The following is a 19,786-nucleotide window of genomic DNA, read 5'->3' as shown; positions in this document are numbered from 1 at the left end:
ATATGCATTTGAGAAATGGATCTATCGTTGGCTTTGATAATAATATGGTTGAATAGACTATCCAATATGCATACGAACCTCACCTACTGTGTATTCATTGACCTCACTTTATAGCAGGTTAACCATTCTAGAGGTGTGAGAATATTATTGCTAGTATTATAAATATTATGTACATACATATAGAGATCATGTTTGTCCCGCCTCAGTTCTACAGAACTGCGGAACTCCCCACCTCTCCCCCAAACTATAAAATTGATAAATAGCTTTCTCGAAACTGTTCGTTTGTGTACGCCTATGTGTGGCATGCAGGAGGATTTCAAAGTATTGCTTTATTATTGCTTGAATATAGAATATAAAATATTGAAAAAAGCTATTAGTTTTCAACGATTTTCACATCCATTTTAAAGCTTTGCCTTGAATAATTTTTATTTCTATCCTATTTCACCGATTCCGTGAGGTTTTTTGCAAATCACTGACTAGGCGATGCTTGCGACACCGTTCCATCCAGCCTTTGAAGTGGTTGTTGATTTTTTTCAAGATGTATACCTTGATACATATCACAAATCAGTCGCGCCATAACATTGCTTTTGATTTTTATTTAATTACTTAAACAATCTTATTTATAAATATCTTATTTGAATGAAGGCAGATAAACCTTTTTTTGCTTTTTATAAATAGTACCTAAGTGAATAAAGTGAAGTGAACTAAGCAATCGCTGCTACCTGGCTAATGAAGAAATAAAAGTCGGAGCTGGCATTATCGGGGTATTGCTCGGAGCAGCTGCAGCCAATTTAAACATACTAGAGCGGACCTTTCACCGGCTCCTGCACGCCGCCCGCCCTCCACCGCCGCCGCCCGCCCACGCTGCCGCTGCTAGATAAAATGAATGTATTCATTCGGACACTTATTGTTAAAATAGCTTCTTTGCCGACGTAATGCAATAAGGAACGACGGGGCACGCGGCGGGAAGCGTGCCAAGCCAAGCTGCAGCCTTATTCTAAGAAACGGAACCGTCACAACTGTTGCAATGGGAATTCAGTCCCCGAGCAGGAATACGTGCTACGTACCAGCACTGCAGCGACGGCACAAAAGACCTATCACATGAAACTAATTTTCCATTCCTGAATTAGGCACCCCAGTTCTCTGACAGTTTGAGATTTATTTTTAAATTTCCTTTCTGTTACTAAGCTGCAGCCTTACGTTCATAGAATTAAGAGCTACGGCTACGAAGTTTATAGACGGCGGCGGCGGCGTGGCTAAAGCTTTGAATTTCAATTATGTATAATGTGTGTCTGTAGGCCGCTCAGAAAGCATAGTAAATGAATATTTAAATAATCTATTTCTAGCAATCGTTTAAAGAAATTCTGACTTTTTTAGTTTTTAGTAAATTATGGCATATTTTAGAACAAGGTTTTTCCTTTGAGCTTTGCCATAATTTTATTTCTCGTAAGTATATCGAGTTGAATAAATATGCTGAATGTCCACTGCAGCACTCTGGCCAGGACTGAAGCCTCTCCGAGAAGCGTCACAAATGAATGAATCGGTAGGTATATACTTTAGACAGTTTGGCATGAATATATTAGGGATCACTATCAGTATTTAAACAAAAATCACCACTAGGTATGTAGTAATATTTCAATCATGATTATATAATTTACGTATTTATTTTATGAAACTACATTTCTATTTCAATAGCATCTAGGAGCTACTGCTGTTAGAGTTATTTCCAAAAATAATTGTATTTTAAAAATATATTTTATTCGTTCATCGATAACTTATTTATTTGCCTGTGATAGCAATAAAAACAGAGCAGCAATGCCCCGACTGCAGAAAAAAGTCCGAAAATAGATAAAGTTCAGACATTTAAAATACGCGCTGGCCGCGGGCCAACTTCACTGCAAACGGGTTTTACTTTAACTAGTATATTTTTTCAGGAAAGCAAGAATAATGTACTCAGTTTCTGCCTTAGAGCATAAAATTTTGCAGATTAAAATTTAACAAACCTTGTGGTTAAGTACAAAAATTTGTAGAAACATTTCTGACTGACTTAGCGAACAATTATAACAGGTAGGTAGATAGTTATGCAAAATTTTGTTGGAAATTCTAACTATCTTCATGATCACACTATGTCATACCAGAGGAAATGATTCGTATTCACAAAGAATGCACTAATGAAACAGTTTACACTGCCCTTACGAAAAAAGAGGGACTGATCTAATCTGTGTCTTGGCTTTTTCTATTAACATCAAATTCAAATTCAAATTCATTTATTGCAAGTCACATTGTGGAATTAGGTGGTAATGAGTTCATTACGAGTAGTTACAAATGTGACACCCTGTAAGGGCGCCATTATTTATTTAATTTTTATTTTGTATGACTATAATAAAGAACTTGCAATAGAAGTCAAAACTCAATGGAAAGTACATGCAGTCCATATAGTCCCCATAGTCTTGTCTTCAACAGGAATCATACCTAAAACCCTTAAAAATAGCCTAGAAATATTGAAAATTCCACTCTACACAATCCACCTTCTACAAAAAGCCACAATCTTGAACACCTGCCGCATCACAAGGAAATTCCTGACCTCATCATCCTGCATCACCGATCCGGTTACGTTTGGCTAAGGCCCGCGTGATCTGGATATTAAACGTACCCCTCAACCTCAACAGAGGGAGAACAAAAAAATACATATATAATAATAATAATAATAATCATTTATAAAACTATCTATCTATAAAACTCTGGGCCTTTTATAAGGGGGAGTCGGTCATGTAAGTATTATACAAATCTTTAGTCTGTAATTACGCTTACCAACGATATAAAGTACCTAATAATTTATTTCACTATTAAGTAGGTATACAGGTTAAATTTATTCCTGTATTATTAAGTAGATGGGATAAGCACAGACTGTCTGGGCAACAAATACAGAATTTAAGATCAAGAGTCGACGGTCACCGGCTTAATGAAGCCTTCAGTTAACACAAGATGTTGGTACTCTGACGGATTACATTAAAGCTAAACGTATAAATAACTTAGACATCGCATGAAGGGGATTGAATATGGGGAACATGTCATAATATACCTCAGTATAACATGCATACATATATTATGCTCATGATTGTAATCGCCAAACGGGAAGTTAGAGGTGACTCTCAAACGAGCCACCCGCTTTTCGCTGTACATTAAATTTGTACTCGCGTGATAGGTTGTTTAGCCGTTTTTCAATGAGTACAATGCACGTAGGATACACATGTAGAATTTAGGTGTGCAGGTTTCCTCACGATATTTTCCTTCACTTACAAGCGATGGTATGCATTGTACGTACTTAAATTCAAAGAACTCATTGGTACATGTCAGCGCCGGGATTCAAACCAGCATCTCTTGCATAAGATGCGTAAGTATAACTAAAACCCTTTTAGAGACCGTATCCACTGGCAAAGAAATCGCTACGATAATGTCGTTGTGCTACGCATTTCTTTATGCTATGAAGGTGGAATCCACAATTCCACATGGCGATGTTACCGCCGAGTGGTTGAGTGCGGAGACGTCAGCTCGTCTTGATTTCCTCTCCTGTGGACGGCTCTGAGGGTCGCTGGACCCAGCTGCTCACTATCAAATGAATAGCTGTATTTTGAATACGTAAAATATCAGTGAACTGGGTGTTAGTGTATGTCGTGTCATTGTGTGATAAATATATTGGTATTTTAATGTTATATTGATTCCATTTGCTTCACGTTGCTGTTAAATTATTTAATATGAATAACCGCCTGAATAACGACGTGTAGCTCGAATACGAAGGTTGTTATAATTAAATACAGAAAAGCTGTAACTCTATCATTGTGAAATATAACGGAATTCATTATTTCTTCTCGTGCAACTGAATGTAGGTATGTGTACTTCATTGCAACTTAATATTATTTACTCGCATTTTAACATCAAAACTGCTGTAAAATGTATAATATTCTGGGATATAAAAACACATCATTTTTATTAAACTCAAGTAATATTTTAGTATAGAATATACTAAGGGTGAATTTTTTTGAATATCAGTTCAGTGGAATAAGTGTGTATATTCCAGTGTCACCGCGAGGTTTCTGGGGTAACAGGTAGGAGCGCGATGTCCTCACATATTTTTTTAGATAGATTAATAGTAACACTAGATGTATATGTAGATTATCCTTTGCATCATGATGAAAGGATTGACCAGTCACCCCAGAATGTTAGACGTTAAAAAAAGTACACACTACACTGGGAAAGGAAAGGACTATGAATATGGACTCATACGTGCCCTCCGGGGAACACAGTCTACTTCGGAGATTGTGCTGAGCAGCGATAGGTTACCATTACCCTCGCTTCCTTATACACCTTGCCAATACTTACAGTGAAATACAGGGCAGTTTGTTCCCCCCGTAATGATACCCCTCGCCCCTCGACCGGTGGCTGTATTGTATACTCCTCGCCTCGACCCACATTTTGTCGATAAAGTTTATAAAGGTGTCCCGATAACAATGCACTAGTAAAGTACTCGTGATTTTATCTCGCAATACGCATAGAAAGACATTTTTTTTTTTAATTGGTGAGATATGTTAGGCTCCATTAATCACTGACTGAGTATTGCAGAAAGCGATACAGAACAGCATGAATATTTATCTGTTTGGGTGACCTAAATGAATTGAAGCGTTCCCGGACACCTGCAGTCCACAAGCAGACCTCACTTGATTCACGCCGCGGCGCGCAGACTGAAGTAGATTAATCAGGGTTTAGTCCGTTACCTTTGCAAAATAGCCAAAGCTGTTTATTTATTCAAAGGAACTGTTTCGCATTAGCCTCTGACGAGTTTCCTCTGAACAGCAAGCAGATTATAATAAACTGTTTTTCAAATTACATAGTTGGTCGCTCCGCGCGCGCGGCTTTGAACTGTTTCATGGTACGACTATTTACCAATGAGCTTATGGAAATTCGTGCTCATTATTATGTAGCACAGATTTTAACTGTTTTCAGCAACAGATTTCCATAAATGCTTACTATTTTATATCTTATTTCAATCTATTTTTGGATATTTAATGCTTTTTCATTCAACATACTTATTTCTACTTGATTCTTACAATTTTAATTATAGTCAAAGGATTCAAATCTCCAGGTAGTTAAAAAAAACGAATTAGGATGACGAGGGGGATAGCCTTAGCAGTTTTTGGAAAAACGATTTCAAACGGAAGTTATGATTTTTTATCCTCTGGCGGCGCTAGTTCTGCGTATAATACGTACATGATTTTTATATTGATGATGTGGACACCATAAGATATTGTTAAATTTGCTTATTACGTAATAACTCTTTGTTGAATAATACCTATATTATGTTGTTGGGTACTTTGTTAGTAATATAACTGCGACGTTAACCTTACATCGTATTCCTTTTTGGTTGGAATGAAACAATAAAAAGTTTTATTGACTCCCGGGATCTACAAAACGATACGAAATAAAAACTTTCACATAAAAATTACTGCATTTTCTTTTTATGTTACACCGTAAGGTTTTGAATTAAAGACATTGTTTATGTTTTATTGCTGTATTATGTGCAAATTTAACTCAAAATGAAAATGTTTCCTTCATTATCAACTGACAAAATATTAACTGTGCTACCACAAAAAACTTTAAACACTGTTTAACTAGTGTTTAAAACGAAATTTGACAGATTTTGTTGGCGTTTGACAGCGCTAAACACCTGTTAAATACTGTCTAAGTTTTTGTGGTAAGGCTCTAAGTTTTTAAGACATGAGACAGTAATTGGACCAGACATAATACGTACATAATTTCAAGCAAGTAACTGCTGCTCTGGTGCTTGTATCTCAGCATATTCCATCAACAAATGGACAGATTGTGCCTGCGTCCCGCATTGTGGATTATAGATCACTCAAGTGTCGCTGTATTGTCTAGTAGTGCCTCACCTTGCCGCGCCATTATCGACTCTATTCCCATGTATTAGATGTAGCGTTCGTTGATTCGTGTGGTCGGAGTAACCCTGTAGAAGTAGTCGACTGGCAATCTTCAGAGTTCGATCTGATTTGTTCAGGAGGAAATGAAAAATAAAACATGTTTACTGTCGTTATGAAACAGGCGACTGAACACATGTGTATGTGGGTGTAAAGCAACAGCTGGATTGAATAAATCCAATAGAATTTGTATCCACATCGTAGTAGTAAGTAAATTAAAAAAACTGAAGTTTATAATCTATCAAAGGAAAAATCTGCTTCATAAAACCTACTCATTTTATTCAGTCTCAACGAAAATATATCATTTGCTTTACTTTCTCTTACATATTAGTATTTATTTCTGAATAAATGAATATGTACTTATTTATAGTGCATGTTACGTCATCTATATAGTAGTAATTATTGACTCATCAGTATCGTATTTTAAAAACTGCATGAATACCAATTACATTTCTAACCCACACTGAGAAAATGTATTGCCATACGTTCATTAAATGAAGTGCTTATGTTGTAATAATTTTTTAAATGTTGTGTTTTTGTAATCGTATGCAAACATTAAAACGGCAAAACAAAAAGCAGATTAGCTGTGTTCCGCAGAGATTAGGTTAAAAAGGCGTTTTCAGCGCGGCGCGGCGGCGGCGAATATCATCATTATCATAATAACAATAACGAGACTCCGGAAAACGACAAAAAACGTTTTTAAGAATCATTGTGGAAATTACTGAAAGTGGCACCTAAATATAATGCGCAAACCGAATGAAAATCCGCCCCCTATCTATTATGATTTGTATTTCTTTCATCATCATCATCAACAGCTAGTAATCGTCTAAGTATTGCTGAAGAGTGGACATAGGCCTCTATAAAACTCTGTACTCGGTTTTCTACGTCAAAACAACACCTGTCTAAGGTCACCGGTCCAGCGGGCCGGAGCGCGTCCCACGCTATGTTTGCCTTTTAGTGGTCTCCACTACTCTCCACTGGAAACCTAATTAACCCCAACGGTCATTAGTTTTTCAGCTAATATAACCGACCCACTTCTTTGTAAATAATGACTGTATATGTGATGCAATCCTTCAGGGCAAGCCCGAGCATAGCCTTTCCATGCCATGCTGAGCGATGCGTTCACCTGTAGATACGCACGTGGAAAAGCACTAGTGGATGCGACCGCTCCAAATTGATTGTTTTTAATTAAGTACAGTTTTAGAGAGACTAAATACACTACCAGTTTCTTAAATATTTTGTATCCTCCTTATATTATCAACCATTATTAGAATTTATAATCCAAATATGACATTTGACACAACCGATGGAGTGAAAAAAAAATATCAACTACGGTATTGTCTGTACGAAATATTGATACAATAAGAAAAGGTGAGACCTCAGCTAAATAATTAATTGGCAATGAAGGGATAACGAGGTAAGCCTGTTAATTCTCAAATATTCTACGGTGTGATAAGGATATTCTTGTAATCAATTGACCACATTGGCATGTACCTACATAATTAAATAAGTCACAATAGTATTCTTATCGAACTTGGGGAAGTTATATAAAGTTCTTTGCATACGACTCACCGTGTATGACGAAGACGAGCATCCAGAACTGAACACAAACGTAACTCATGGCGTCACTCATGATCACACGCACACACTCACACGCACACACGCACACGCACGCGCGGGCCCGACGCGGAGTTGAGACTTAGTCATGAACTTGTTGCTACGAAACTTTTTGCCGGGAAATGCCGCGGGTAGGGAGCGCGGCGCGACGGCGGCGGCGGCGGCTGCTCGCTGACTGCCGCCCGCCCGGACTCGCGGCGCCATGTCGCGCAGCGGTGCTACGAACGCTACGAACTCGCTACGATCTCGCTACGATCTCGCTACGACACGGCTACGCCAGCCTCCGCAGAATCAAAAGGCCAAAGCTCCCGCAGCATTGTCTCCCGCGCTACAGACTCGTTGCTATTGTGACATGCTTTTCCGGTTTCATTGTTTGAATCTATAAAGTTAGAGCTCTTGTAAATTTTAATGGAATTTTGCCTCGATGGTGAAACGGATGGTATTTAAACCTTGCCGTGGTGCGGAAGGCAGCAGGTCACAAGTTCGATGCACCAATTTTTAAGGACACTTTGATATTTAATTATTTACACTTTGTCTTCATGTTATAATTATAATTATTATAACCACAACAAGGAGTCGTGGTGGTGTAACAGATAAGGTCTCCGCTCTCATTCGTGAAGGAGTGGGTTTGAATGTTATAATAGCTACTTAAATTTAAATAGTTGCATAATTTTCAAAACCTAATCTTGATGAGCCAACGCTATTATATTTTTCGTGAACAGATAGTCGCCTGCAGTTAGGCGCTAGGTAGGTGGGCGAGTGCGTCGGTGCATGTGGGCAGTGAAGTGTGGGAGGGAATACAAAAATTGCCGTCTAGTATTCTACACCAAAAGCGCAAACAAAGGAAATTCAATAAATATTAACAAAACAACGTGACCGTGACAAGCACGCGTCATTGCGCGACAAAGAGTCCCGAATTCCGTGGCCGCCACTGCACTGTGGGTGTAGTGTAGGTGCCACCAGCCCGGTGTGTGCTCGACACTGTAACCAATGCGACTCATATTTCATACACAACCACCACAAACTATTTTTTTGTATAATAGTGGCCGGAACCTTTCATACTTCCTGCGGAACTCAACACTGTGTGCTCGTACATCGTAATAAAATAAACGGGAAAATAATGGTTTGAGAGTTAAGTTAACATATTTTAAAAACGAATTTAATATTTTTAAAGTGAACACCACTGTTATGTTGCAGTGAGATATTATTTAAATACGTTAAAATTTGTTTTGCCTTACGAATTGCGATTGGGTCAACTGAATTGATGCTGATCATGAACTAAACACGAAATCTCAAAAAAAAACATTAGACTGTTGTGTATACCTACTGTAACTTTCTGTGAGGCGACTGAAATCTGGAACATGTTCTAAGAAATCCTTCCACGGACTAAATCTTCTCTAATTTTGCTGATACTGCTATTTTACTAGAGCGCCGCAGTCACTGACCGTCGAGGCAGCGCGGACATTAAGGCCCGCATGGCTATCACATAACTTCACTGTCTTTGACTTGAAGGCAATCCTTGCTTTCAACTGTCAATTTCGTATCACGTAACATGATGGTCAATGCAAAGCCAGAATACGGAAAGCCAGCATTGAAAAGAATGAACTAATTTCGGTTTTTGACAGTTAATCGTATCACGTAACAATTCTGTCTTTGATATCCATGGATTTGAAAGAATTATTTCCTTCGATTTCTGCCATTGAAGGAAGTTGCTCTTGACCAACTTCTTTCAAAGTTTTTCAACAAATATTTTTCAATATTTAGGTACTAAGTGTTTGGATTGTGTCTGTGTTGTGATGGCACATATATTGTTGATATCATTGGTGGAAAACGAAAGGCTGAAGAGGGAATTGGCAATAAACCGAAAATTTTAAGGACACGCAGTGAGCCACTTAATCTACCCGACGAGGAGTTCAGAAAAAAAATTAGGCTCATCCGACTACAATTTAGCAGGTTGTGCGAATAAGCAGCTGATTTAAAGGTGCGTATATGTTAGGCAAGTTTTACCCCCGTATTCATAGAATTATATTACTGCCTACCCCGCAAGGGAGTACATTAGTACAAGGCGTGAGTGTTTGTTTGTTTATTATTGTTATTTATATTTTATCGGCGCGAAACAGACTAATTTCGTCTTTTTCTGGCTATCCCTTTCAACCCTTGCCCAACTGTATACTGTTAAAATTCACCAATTCACTAAGAATATTTTAGAACACTGGAACATATTAAATCTGTTTTTTGGTTTTTTTAGATTCTTGCTGCTGTAATGGAATGTACTTACCAGAAAAAAATTGTGGCCTAGTTGATACTAGGCCTATATAGTTAGGTGATCCTAACTATATAGGCCTCTCACATAAAAAAGTACCTATAATATTATGTATTCATTTGTTGCATTTATTACCTAAACATGGCAATTTTAATAATTTACCTTAGATCTATACATAAAAATCACAGTTAAGTATGTATTAATTTGTTGCATTTATTATCTAAACAGTCATTATAATAATTTACCATGGATCTACATAAAAATCACAGTATATTATAGCAATATTACAATTAAATAATAAAAATCACAGTAAGTATATTATATCATGTTGGTGTTCCTAGTTCCTGCTCAAAGGCGAGTCGTCGCTCCTCCACGGCGAGTTGTTGCGTTTCCACAGCCAGCCGACGCTCCTCAACGTCGATGCGACGTTCCGTCTGGCTGAGCCGACGCTCCTCCAGCTCCACGAGCCGAGCACGTACCGCCTAACCAACCCCTTCCGACAGCTGAAAATAAAAATTAATGTTACATTACTTATTTTTTAATGGACCACATAAAATCGGAGCTAGCTCGTCTCAAACCATCTTTATGGCAGGCACTAATCAAAGGGCAGACACTAACATATTTTAAAAATATTAATGAAATACCTTAGGTATTTATAACCCTACTTAACATAAACAGTCACATCTACGCCTCTGCTCCTTAACGGGGTAGGCAAAGGAGCACTATTGAAAGTTATTTAGTAAATGTAATTTTAAGTGATTTTGATATTAAAGTAGGTAGCATGATTCTACAATGAAAATATGTTGTACAAACTAAACTTTACTTACTTTTTGCATAAAATCCGGCTCCGGCAGTATATACCTACTCGTATATATTTCAAACAAAGAGGAAAACACGTGGAAAACACTTCAGATAAAAGAAAACACGAAAATTGACGAAAACTTAGTTGTTTATGTTGGGTGTAATTGACGTTTAGCAAAGCGGTTTGTTTAACCATTATAAATAATTATGTTGAAAATAATAAATTATTTTCGTAAAAAAATTATAAATATTTATCTTATAGTATCTATAAGATAAATAATCGCTCGATATCATCTTTATTTAAGGATCTAATGAATATAATTTATTCTGGACTGATTTTTTTCTATCTAAACTATTATGTAATTTGAGAACAAAACGCAACGGTATGTCTGAAAACAAATATTGCACAAGTGTATTTACGGTCAAATGGCTTTCAGTTTGGCAAAGCCAGTCGTTCACTCTACCATTCACAAATGTTATGTGATACCACCAAAGCAATAGCCATTGGACAGCGCTTTCTTTCAAAGTTCAATGTCTTTCAGAGTTATGTGATAGCAATGCGGGTCTCCTATTTACTCCGTAGGTCGCGTCAAGTGTCACCGCCGTAGGCCGCGTCGCGATGCTCATACATCTACGCGCCAAACGTCGGCGTGTGAGGGAGACCGCATCAGTACATTTCTATAGTGAGCATCGTGACGCGGCCTACGGCGTGACGCTGGACGCGACCTACGGCGTAAATAGGAGACCAAGGCCTAAGGAACAGGTGATACGTCACTCCACTGGGCTCCTTCCATCCACTCCATATTGCTATTATTTATCGGACAGAACCTGTCATTTCCTGCCGATAGATTGGTCAATCTGTCATATTTAAAGCAATGCAGTAAGTATAAATTATTTCTCAATAAGTCCCAGATGGTAGTATATTTCATTATGTCTCCGCAGTGTGGACTAGCGCAGTGCCCCCGCCGCCGCCGCCGCCGCCCGCTGCAACGGGCTGCCAAGCCGGCTGTTTTCGCAGCCCGCGCCAAGACCCCGATATCACTCGGAGCCGCCAGCTCGCTGCCAAGTGAGCACGGAGCTGTCGACTCACTCATGTGGGTCAGTGCTGACTTATTGCTATTCTATCGAAGCTTGTAGTAAGATAACGTTTGAAGCTTCTTAAAATTGCCCTCACTCCACTGGTTTCAAAGTTTCCTAAGCTTATTTTTTTGATGAGGTAGTCATTATTTCAGAAGGAAATAATTGAAAAGTTTACGTTTGACATAGTATTATTTTCATAAATAGTACTCCTAATGGAAAAATTTTGTTGGTACACCTACATAATGTGTTTAAATACTACTACCTGTACAATAGAAAATTCACATAACTATAGTAAATTCATTTTATTTAAATTAATAGTTATGTATTTCAGTACAAATGGGAAATAATCCGCCGGAAAATGTATGCTAAAATAAACATTACACGAATTGCCCTTCATTGTATTTTCATGAGGTGAGGAAACGAAAAGTACTTATTGTTATATGCAGAATTTTATACCCAAATTCGATGTACATACAAAGGTAAAGTGGCTAGAATTAAATGTAAACTGTAACAGGATAAAAAAACAAATCAGATGGTGTTAGCAAAAAATAATAATCAATATTTCAGTATGAAATACTTACAATGAAATGAAATTAAATTGTATGGCAGACATATACATACATGGCAGGATACAGCAGAATCCTTAATCAAATTTTATATTTTGATTTTTTTCCTATATTTGCATACGAATATTGCACAAATAAACAGTTATATAAATAAACTGAAAAAAGTAAATACTTTAGATTCTTTGGCTCACCGCAGATCACCGATACTTGCACGATGCACGTTCATGATATCATAATACACTCTCGAGCAATGAAAACGTTCCAGTGACAATAGCACAAAGTTACTCCTAAACACTGTCCTACTAACTGACACTCAGCTGCCACCAGCCTGCACTCTTCATGTGAACGAGCCAGCTAGTACAGTCTGCAACGACGAGCCAGCCGTCCCGACGAGCAGCCCGTCACCGTGCGACCGGTCCGAGATTGCCCTGTCTTCAACACCGAGTACCTGCCTGCTTCGAGAAGCTCCTTATGAGACAATTGTCTTCTCAGATAAGCTAGGTAGCAAAATGGGTCACATGTTAAATGACTATCTTAAACAAAAAGTCATTAATATATGTATGCCAGGGGCTTCTTATAACCAAATTGTAGATAGAATTTTGTCAGGACAATACAGTGCAAACACTACATTAGTATTGTTAATTGGAAACAGCTTAGATGTGACAGAAAATGACTTAATAAGATGCTATGACGCCCTTTCTACCATGGAAATCAAGAAAACGATAATCTGTGCCTTTCCCTATTCCGCTTCACGGTCTCATAAGCAGAACACTCAGATACATGAGTTAAATATGTTGATATTTAACATGACATTTCGTCGCAGTCGTAGAACAGTGACGGATCTGATTTTTTTCGATTTTCGGATTATTGCAGATTCTTCTTTAAAATTTCATTATTTACCTATACAACAAAAGTTTTTTTTTAAATCTTTTATAATAAGCGAAATACAGAGTCGAACACTGACGGTTTTGATTTTTTCGCGTAGAACATGGGCGCTTGTGCCGTCCCGTCCATGTTCCGCGGTGACCCTCGCCCCCCGCGACCCGCTGCCGCGCGACGGTTTGTTTGTTCTGTCAGTGTTCTCTGTAGGAGCACATGGAACACGTAATGAGTACTTAAAATGTTTTTTTTGCTATAATTATTATTTAAAAAGTTCTGTTTTCCAAGTAAATATTTTTTTAATACTTCTCCCATAGAACAAAGACGGTCTCTTAAATCCGTCGTTATTCTTGGAACTTTGTTCTAAAAAAATAAAAGCCCTAGTTTTCACTAAAATCATTGAGAAGTTAGTTATAATTAGGTACGGTGTATTAAAAAAACAATATTGTTTGTTTGTTAAAATTAGTGACGGTATTTCAAATGCGACTATGTTCTTTGTCCTAACTATTGGTGTTTTGTATATACCGTCATTGTTCTATGGATAAGTGGTAGACGTGTGTAGATAACCGTCGTTATTCTTTGGAATTATTTTAGGATACGTCGTTGTTCTTTCATAATATTACGTATTTTCAATGGAAAATAAATAAATTTATGATTTTTCAGTATATTTTTGCTAATTTATTATGTTTTTAAAACTATTTGCTAAAAAACAATGTAAAATTATGTACTTAAGTACTTTTTTTGTTCATCAACTCTACTGCCAGAGGCAGGTGACGATGGGAGCACGGTACCATGCGGGTAGGTTTGGAATTATGTTTTTCCAGCCATTTGCATGAGTTACCAAACATACAAATCAAGTCAGCCGTAGAATCCACATCAAACATTAAATTTCAGTATTAACAGCTACCGTTACATCAACTGCAAAGGGAAAGTCCTAGCATCAACCGAATGCTGGTTGTCAAACAGCTGAGGATAATGACCATCGCGAAGCAGTTTGAGAGGATCCTTACATGGCTACGGATAAGATGACAGCAATTTCCTTCATTGACCACAATCAGTAAATTCTCTAGTTCTAGGGGTGAATGGCATCGCGGGGGAGTCAACGTGATCGGACAGCAGTGAATTTACTGTTTGCGGGCAGTAAATAATTAAGGAAATTGGTATCATCTTATCCGTAGCTATGTAAGGATCATCTTGAACTGCTTGGGGATAATAATTTTCCTCAGTTGTTTCACAATCACCAGCATTCGATTGATACTGGGGCTTTTCCTCTTAAAAATAGGTGAGCCCACTTTATTCATGTATTAATTTCAGTAAAAATTCCCCGTAAATTCTGTACTTCTCACATTATACTTACTTCTCCATAAAAAGGGTGAGAAATCCGACCTCGGAAACTATAGACCCGTTAGCTTGACATCACACATGTATAAATAATTCACAATCGCATCCGTTTTCTGCTGAACTAACATCAACCACCAGAACAAGCCGGTTTCCGACCTAGTTATTCTACCGCGAACCCTCTATACACGCTCAATCAGATTATTGAAAACCGAGCTCCAACAAATGTTGCGAGAGCTATCCACGGCATGCCTTGAAGTTGGACTAAAGGTGAACCGTTCGAAGACAACAGACATGACCAACAGCACGAAACGTAGGGTTGAGGTAGATAGGAAATAGAGGCAGGAAATACAATATGTCAATGAGTAATTTATTTGGGCGAGATAGCGTCCTTCATCGTGGGTGCTAAGACCGCCAAACTGAAGTGAGACTGGGCGGCGCACGTCTGTCGTATGCAGCCGGATAGGTAGGGTAAAAATGCTACCAAATGGGTAGCCGATAACGGCCGCCGGCACAAGGGCAGACCCAGAAGAAGATAACGGGATGACCTAGACGTGTTTAGTAGGAACTGGAATGAGGAGGCCATGAACAGGGATAGCTGGAAGACCCAGGAAAAGACCTTTGCCCAGCAAAGGGTCACAAATGTCACAATTGAGTTGGGAAACTCCGTCACATATTCTCCCCGGCCATCCCTGATCAGAGAAGATGACTTTTATCATTAGAGCCTGAAGACAAAAGTCTTCTTCAACCAGTGCATCTTGCTAGTGATGACGTATGGGGCAGATAGGTGGGCACTGACGGTAGTACTGGTCCACCGATTTAAAGTCACTCAGCGTGCTATGCTTGGGGTTTCTCTGATGGATCGTATCAGAAATGAGGGTATCCGTCAGAGGACTAAGGTTACCGACATAGCTGTCAAAATGTGCAAGCTGAAGTGGCAGTGGGCTGGCTATATCTGCCGAAGAACCGATAACCGTTGGGGTCGACGAATTCTCGAGTCACAAACAAGGACAACCGTAGGCTGGTAGCCAGTAGTGGCTGGATGAGGAAGCCCGAGGACCCAGTGTTGTGGAGCTCCTTGGGTGAGGCCTATGTTTAGCATTGGATGATTATTGACTGATGCTTGGACACAATGGGGTCTTCAAAAAACATTTTATAAAATAATTTTATTTTGTAAAAAAAATTAGGACCTAAACAAAAAGTAATATAGCGCAATCAGCACCCTCCTAAATGGGTTATTTAAAGATCCGTCTTTGAATTTTTCCATATATTCCCTAAAACAACGACGAAAAGTAAAATACGCCATTAGATTCGCAATAAAAGTCCGTAAAAAAACGACGTATCATATAATGCGACATAGTAGGATACATAGAACAATGACCTATCTGATTTTTCAGGAAACCTAGACTTATTACAGACTAATTATACAGGCTATATTGCAAAAGTCCATTCGTATAATAATGTGACCAAATTTCAAATGAATTGCTTCAGCCGTTTTCATTTTATCGAACAAAACGTTGTTTAAAAACTTTAACTGGCTCTCCTGTAAAGTTGCTGTTTTGCAGATCCGTCATTGTTCTACGACTGCGACGATTTGGTCATAGGGAACAGATGATGTATTTCGATACAAATAAATTTATTCACAATTTTATTTTGACCAAGAGTACATTATTTGTACCTAAGTTTTATAAGCGACAGATAGCTAAATTGTTAGCTTACAATATTTATGACCCTGTTATAAGTAGTATAACAGAAGTAGGACCAACGATAGTTAGTAGTAATACTAATGTAAATTTAAACTGCCATGCACGACAAGAGATGAGCAACTGAGAGTTGTACACCAGAATATTCAGGGGCTTTCTCGCAAACTTCTAATGCTAGAGTTATTTTTAGAACAATACGACATAGACATAATTTGTATTACTGAGCATCACCTTAAAAATGATGACATGAATTTTAATGTAAAAAATTACAATGTTATTAGCTCATTTAATAGGAAATCGTTAGACAAAGGAGGATCATTAATATTTGTAAAGAAAAATTTAAAATGTAAGGATAGGAAAGATATTGTAAAATTATCGGTCGAAAGAATAGCTGAACTAGCTTGTGTTGAGATGGACAAGTATATAATTTTAAGCGTGTACAGGCCCCCCTCTTCTGACTATAAAGTATTTGAGAAAGTGATGGAGGATAGTCTTACCATCTTATCTAAGAGCTCAAAACAGGTGGTCGTGGTGGGAGATTTTAATATTGATTTATTAGTTGAGACTTCTATGAAATGTTGTATAATTAATTTGTTCAAGTCATATAATTTAAGTAATGTCTTCTTGGAACCTACCAGAATTACTCCCACCTCAGCCACTTGTATTGACAATATTTACTGTAATTGTGATTTTACTAATCATTCTGTAATCAATTGTTTACCATCCGACCACAGTGGGCAAATTATTACGTTTCCTTGTACTTTTGAACGTAAGTCAGCCACTTTCAAGTTCAGACCAGTAACATCATACAGAATTGATAAGTTTAAATCTCGATTGAACAGTAAACTTGGCTACTGTAGAAGCTCTGAAAGAAATCCCAATGATGCCTTTAAGGAAATATTTCAAGGTTTGTCTCAAGAATTTGAAAACGTGTTCACTAAGAAAGAAGTAGATGTTAATTGTAAACTAAGTCTTAATGACTGGGCAACATCGGGAATTTATAAGAGCAGACGTAAATTATATGATCTCTATGAACAGCGTACATTTACTCATGACGATAACTTTAGAGATTATGTAAAGAAATATACAAAGATATTCAAAGCCGTTTGCCACCAAGCTAAATCAGATTATATAAATAGAAAGATTAAAAACTCTAATAACAAGATTAAAACCGTATGGAATATCATTAATACTGAAACCGGGAAGAATAAACCACGTGATTTAAATTTTGAACTTAAAATTAATGATAAAATTGTTTCATCTAGTGAAGAAGTGGCTTCCGTCTTTGAAGATTTTTTCCGTAGTATACCGATAGCTACAACTGAGAACCTTGATTCATCTTGCGCTGAAGCTGAACGTTTGCTAAGAGGGAATGCACCGCCTTGCGATCTCGACTTTCAATTTCATGGTATAAATACACAGACCATAATTACCACTTATAAAGAATTAAATTTAAAAATGACAGAAGATTTATGGGGCATGTCCGTTAAAGTTATTAGTCATGTTATTGATATCCTAGCACCCCACTTGGCTAATCTTTTTAACAGATGCATTGAGGTCGGTGTATTCCCCGATTTGATGAAACTTAGTAAACTAATACCGCTTTTTAAATCTGGTGAGAAAAATGATCCCAATAATTTTAGGCCTGTATCAGTTTTGCCAGTACTGAGTAAAATATTTGAAAAAATTATGCTGCATCAAATGCTTTCGCACTTTAGTATTCACGGCCTTCTCCATAACCAACAGTTCGGTTTCACCAAAGGTCGATCTACAACTGACGCTGGTGTCGCGTTGGTCAAACACATATTTAGTACTTGGGAGGAACGTCTTGATGCTGTGGGTGTATTTTGCGATCTATCGAAAGCATTTGATTGTGTGGATCATGCCACTCTACTTATGAAACTTAAATATTATGGGCTAACTGGCAAAGCTCTTACATTATTGGAATCATACTTGAGCAACAGAACTCAACTAGTTGACATAAATGGAGTGCGTTCGGCTGGCTGTCCTGTCAGTATGGGTGTTCCCCAAGGCTCGATTTTAGGACCATTCTTGTTTCTTGTATATGTTAACGATTTACCGTTTTTGGTAGATAAATTATGTGAGATAGTACTGTTTGCTGATGATACTTCACTTATATTTAAGTTGAAGCGACAAGAAGTCAATTTTGACAATGCAAACAGTACTCTTTCCATAGTTGCTAATTGGTTCACTGTAAATAATTTAGCTCTTAACTCCAAGAAAACAAAATGTATTAAATTCACTTTGCCTAATGTAAGACAAGTAGAGACATATTTGACATTGAATAACGATAAGCTAGAGTTAGTAAATGAAACGGTATTCCTGGGTATTACAATTGACTCAAAGTTGCAATGGGGACCCCATATTGAGAGGATAAGCGGTAGATTGAGTTCTGCAGCTTATGCGGTTAGAACCATTAGACAGTTAACAGATGTAGATACAGCCAGGCTTGTGTATTTTAGTTATTTTCATAGTGTTATGTCTTACGGAATTCTATTGTGGGGACGAGCGACTGACATTAATCAAATCTTTGTTCTGCAAAAACGAGCAATTCGAGCCATATATGTATTAGGGTCTAGAATTTCATTAAGAGATACGTTTAAGGAAATAGGTATACTAACTGTTCCATGCCAATATATCTATGAAAATATTATGTATGTTCGTAAAAACTTAAATTCATTTAGTAAAGTAGGAGCCACTCACGGTATTGAGACCAGAAACAAAAATAAGTTGCTTTTCCCCACACTCAGACTTTCGAAAACAAACACATCATTCATGGGGAACTGTATACGTTTTTATAATAAATTATCAAATGAAGCAATAAACCTTACTGAGCAAAAATTTAAGAATTATGTTAAAGCTACATTATGTAGTAAAGCTTACTATAGTATAAATGATTATTTAAACGACAAAAACGCGTGGTCTTGTCCACCTCAGCTAAGGCTATTGAAAAAATGAAATGGATATAGGTACTTAAGTAAAATTGTAGGTACCTACTAGATATAAGTAAAAATTGTAATAGATTATAAGGAAAAAGTTGAAAAGATGCTCGAGGAGTTTCTTTCGCCATTTCTTTCCTTCTCAATGACGGGGCCTTTGTGAAATGGTGGTAGATGACTATCGACAAATAATTGTAAAATTTTACGTCGATTAAACCATTTGAATTTGAATTTGAATTTGAAACGGAAAAGATCTGATCAATATTGAGGCCTGGTTTCGCGATACTCGGTTAGTGACAGTAGTAGATACATTTAACAGCGCATCAGAATATTACCAACTTTAGGTTATTTTGTTTTTTTTAATTTCGTGGGTTGAACTTTTTCATTGGTCCCGAGTGTATTTACATACATAAACAAAACTTGAAGAGTAAGTACCTGTAGCATGGGAGAACTATCGATATTCCGGTAAGTTCCCGGTAACAAAGTGTTTTTATGGTTCTATAAAGTATTTTTATAACACAATCGTGACTAACATGTGGATCTAACTCTAGCTCTGGGCCAAACGTTATTTATACAGGGTGTCGCAAAA

General features: G+C 37.5%; 1 protein-coding gene and 1 long non-coding RNA gene across 2 annotated transcripts in view; both read right to left on the bottom strand.

Annotated features, from left to right (window-relative positions):
* Positions 1-7,767, bottom strand: part of LOC105393456 — a 79,517-nt gene extending 71,750 nt beyond the window's left edge. The window contains exon 1 of the mRNA XM_048624495.1: positions 7,563-7,767. Within this exon, the coding sequence (XP_048480452.1) occupies positions 7,563-7,623 (61 nt within the window). The 5' untranslated portion in view covers positions 7,624-7,767. The remainder of the gene's footprint in view (positions 1-7,562) is intronic.
* A 2,296-nt stretch (positions 7,768-10,063) lies between these two features.
* Positions 10,064-11,315, bottom strand: LOC119694150. The gene is made up of 2 exons (XR_007266858.1): positions 10,698-11,315; positions 10,064-10,373 (listed from the first exon to the last, which is right to left on the bottom strand). It is a non-coding gene; the product is annotated as an uncharacterized LOC119694150 (long non-coding RNA).
* Positions 11,316-19,786: the final 8,471 nt, after the last annotated feature.

The sequence above is a fragment of the Plutella xylostella genome, chromosome 12 (genome assembly GCF_932276165.1).
Source record: "Plutella xylostella chromosome 12, ilPluXylo3.1, whole genome shotgun sequence".
Classification (NCBI taxonomy): Eukaryota; Metazoa; Arthropoda; class Insecta; order Lepidoptera; family Plutellidae; genus Plutella; species Plutella xylostella.
This window is presented reverse-complemented; position numbering and strand designations above follow the sequence as displayed.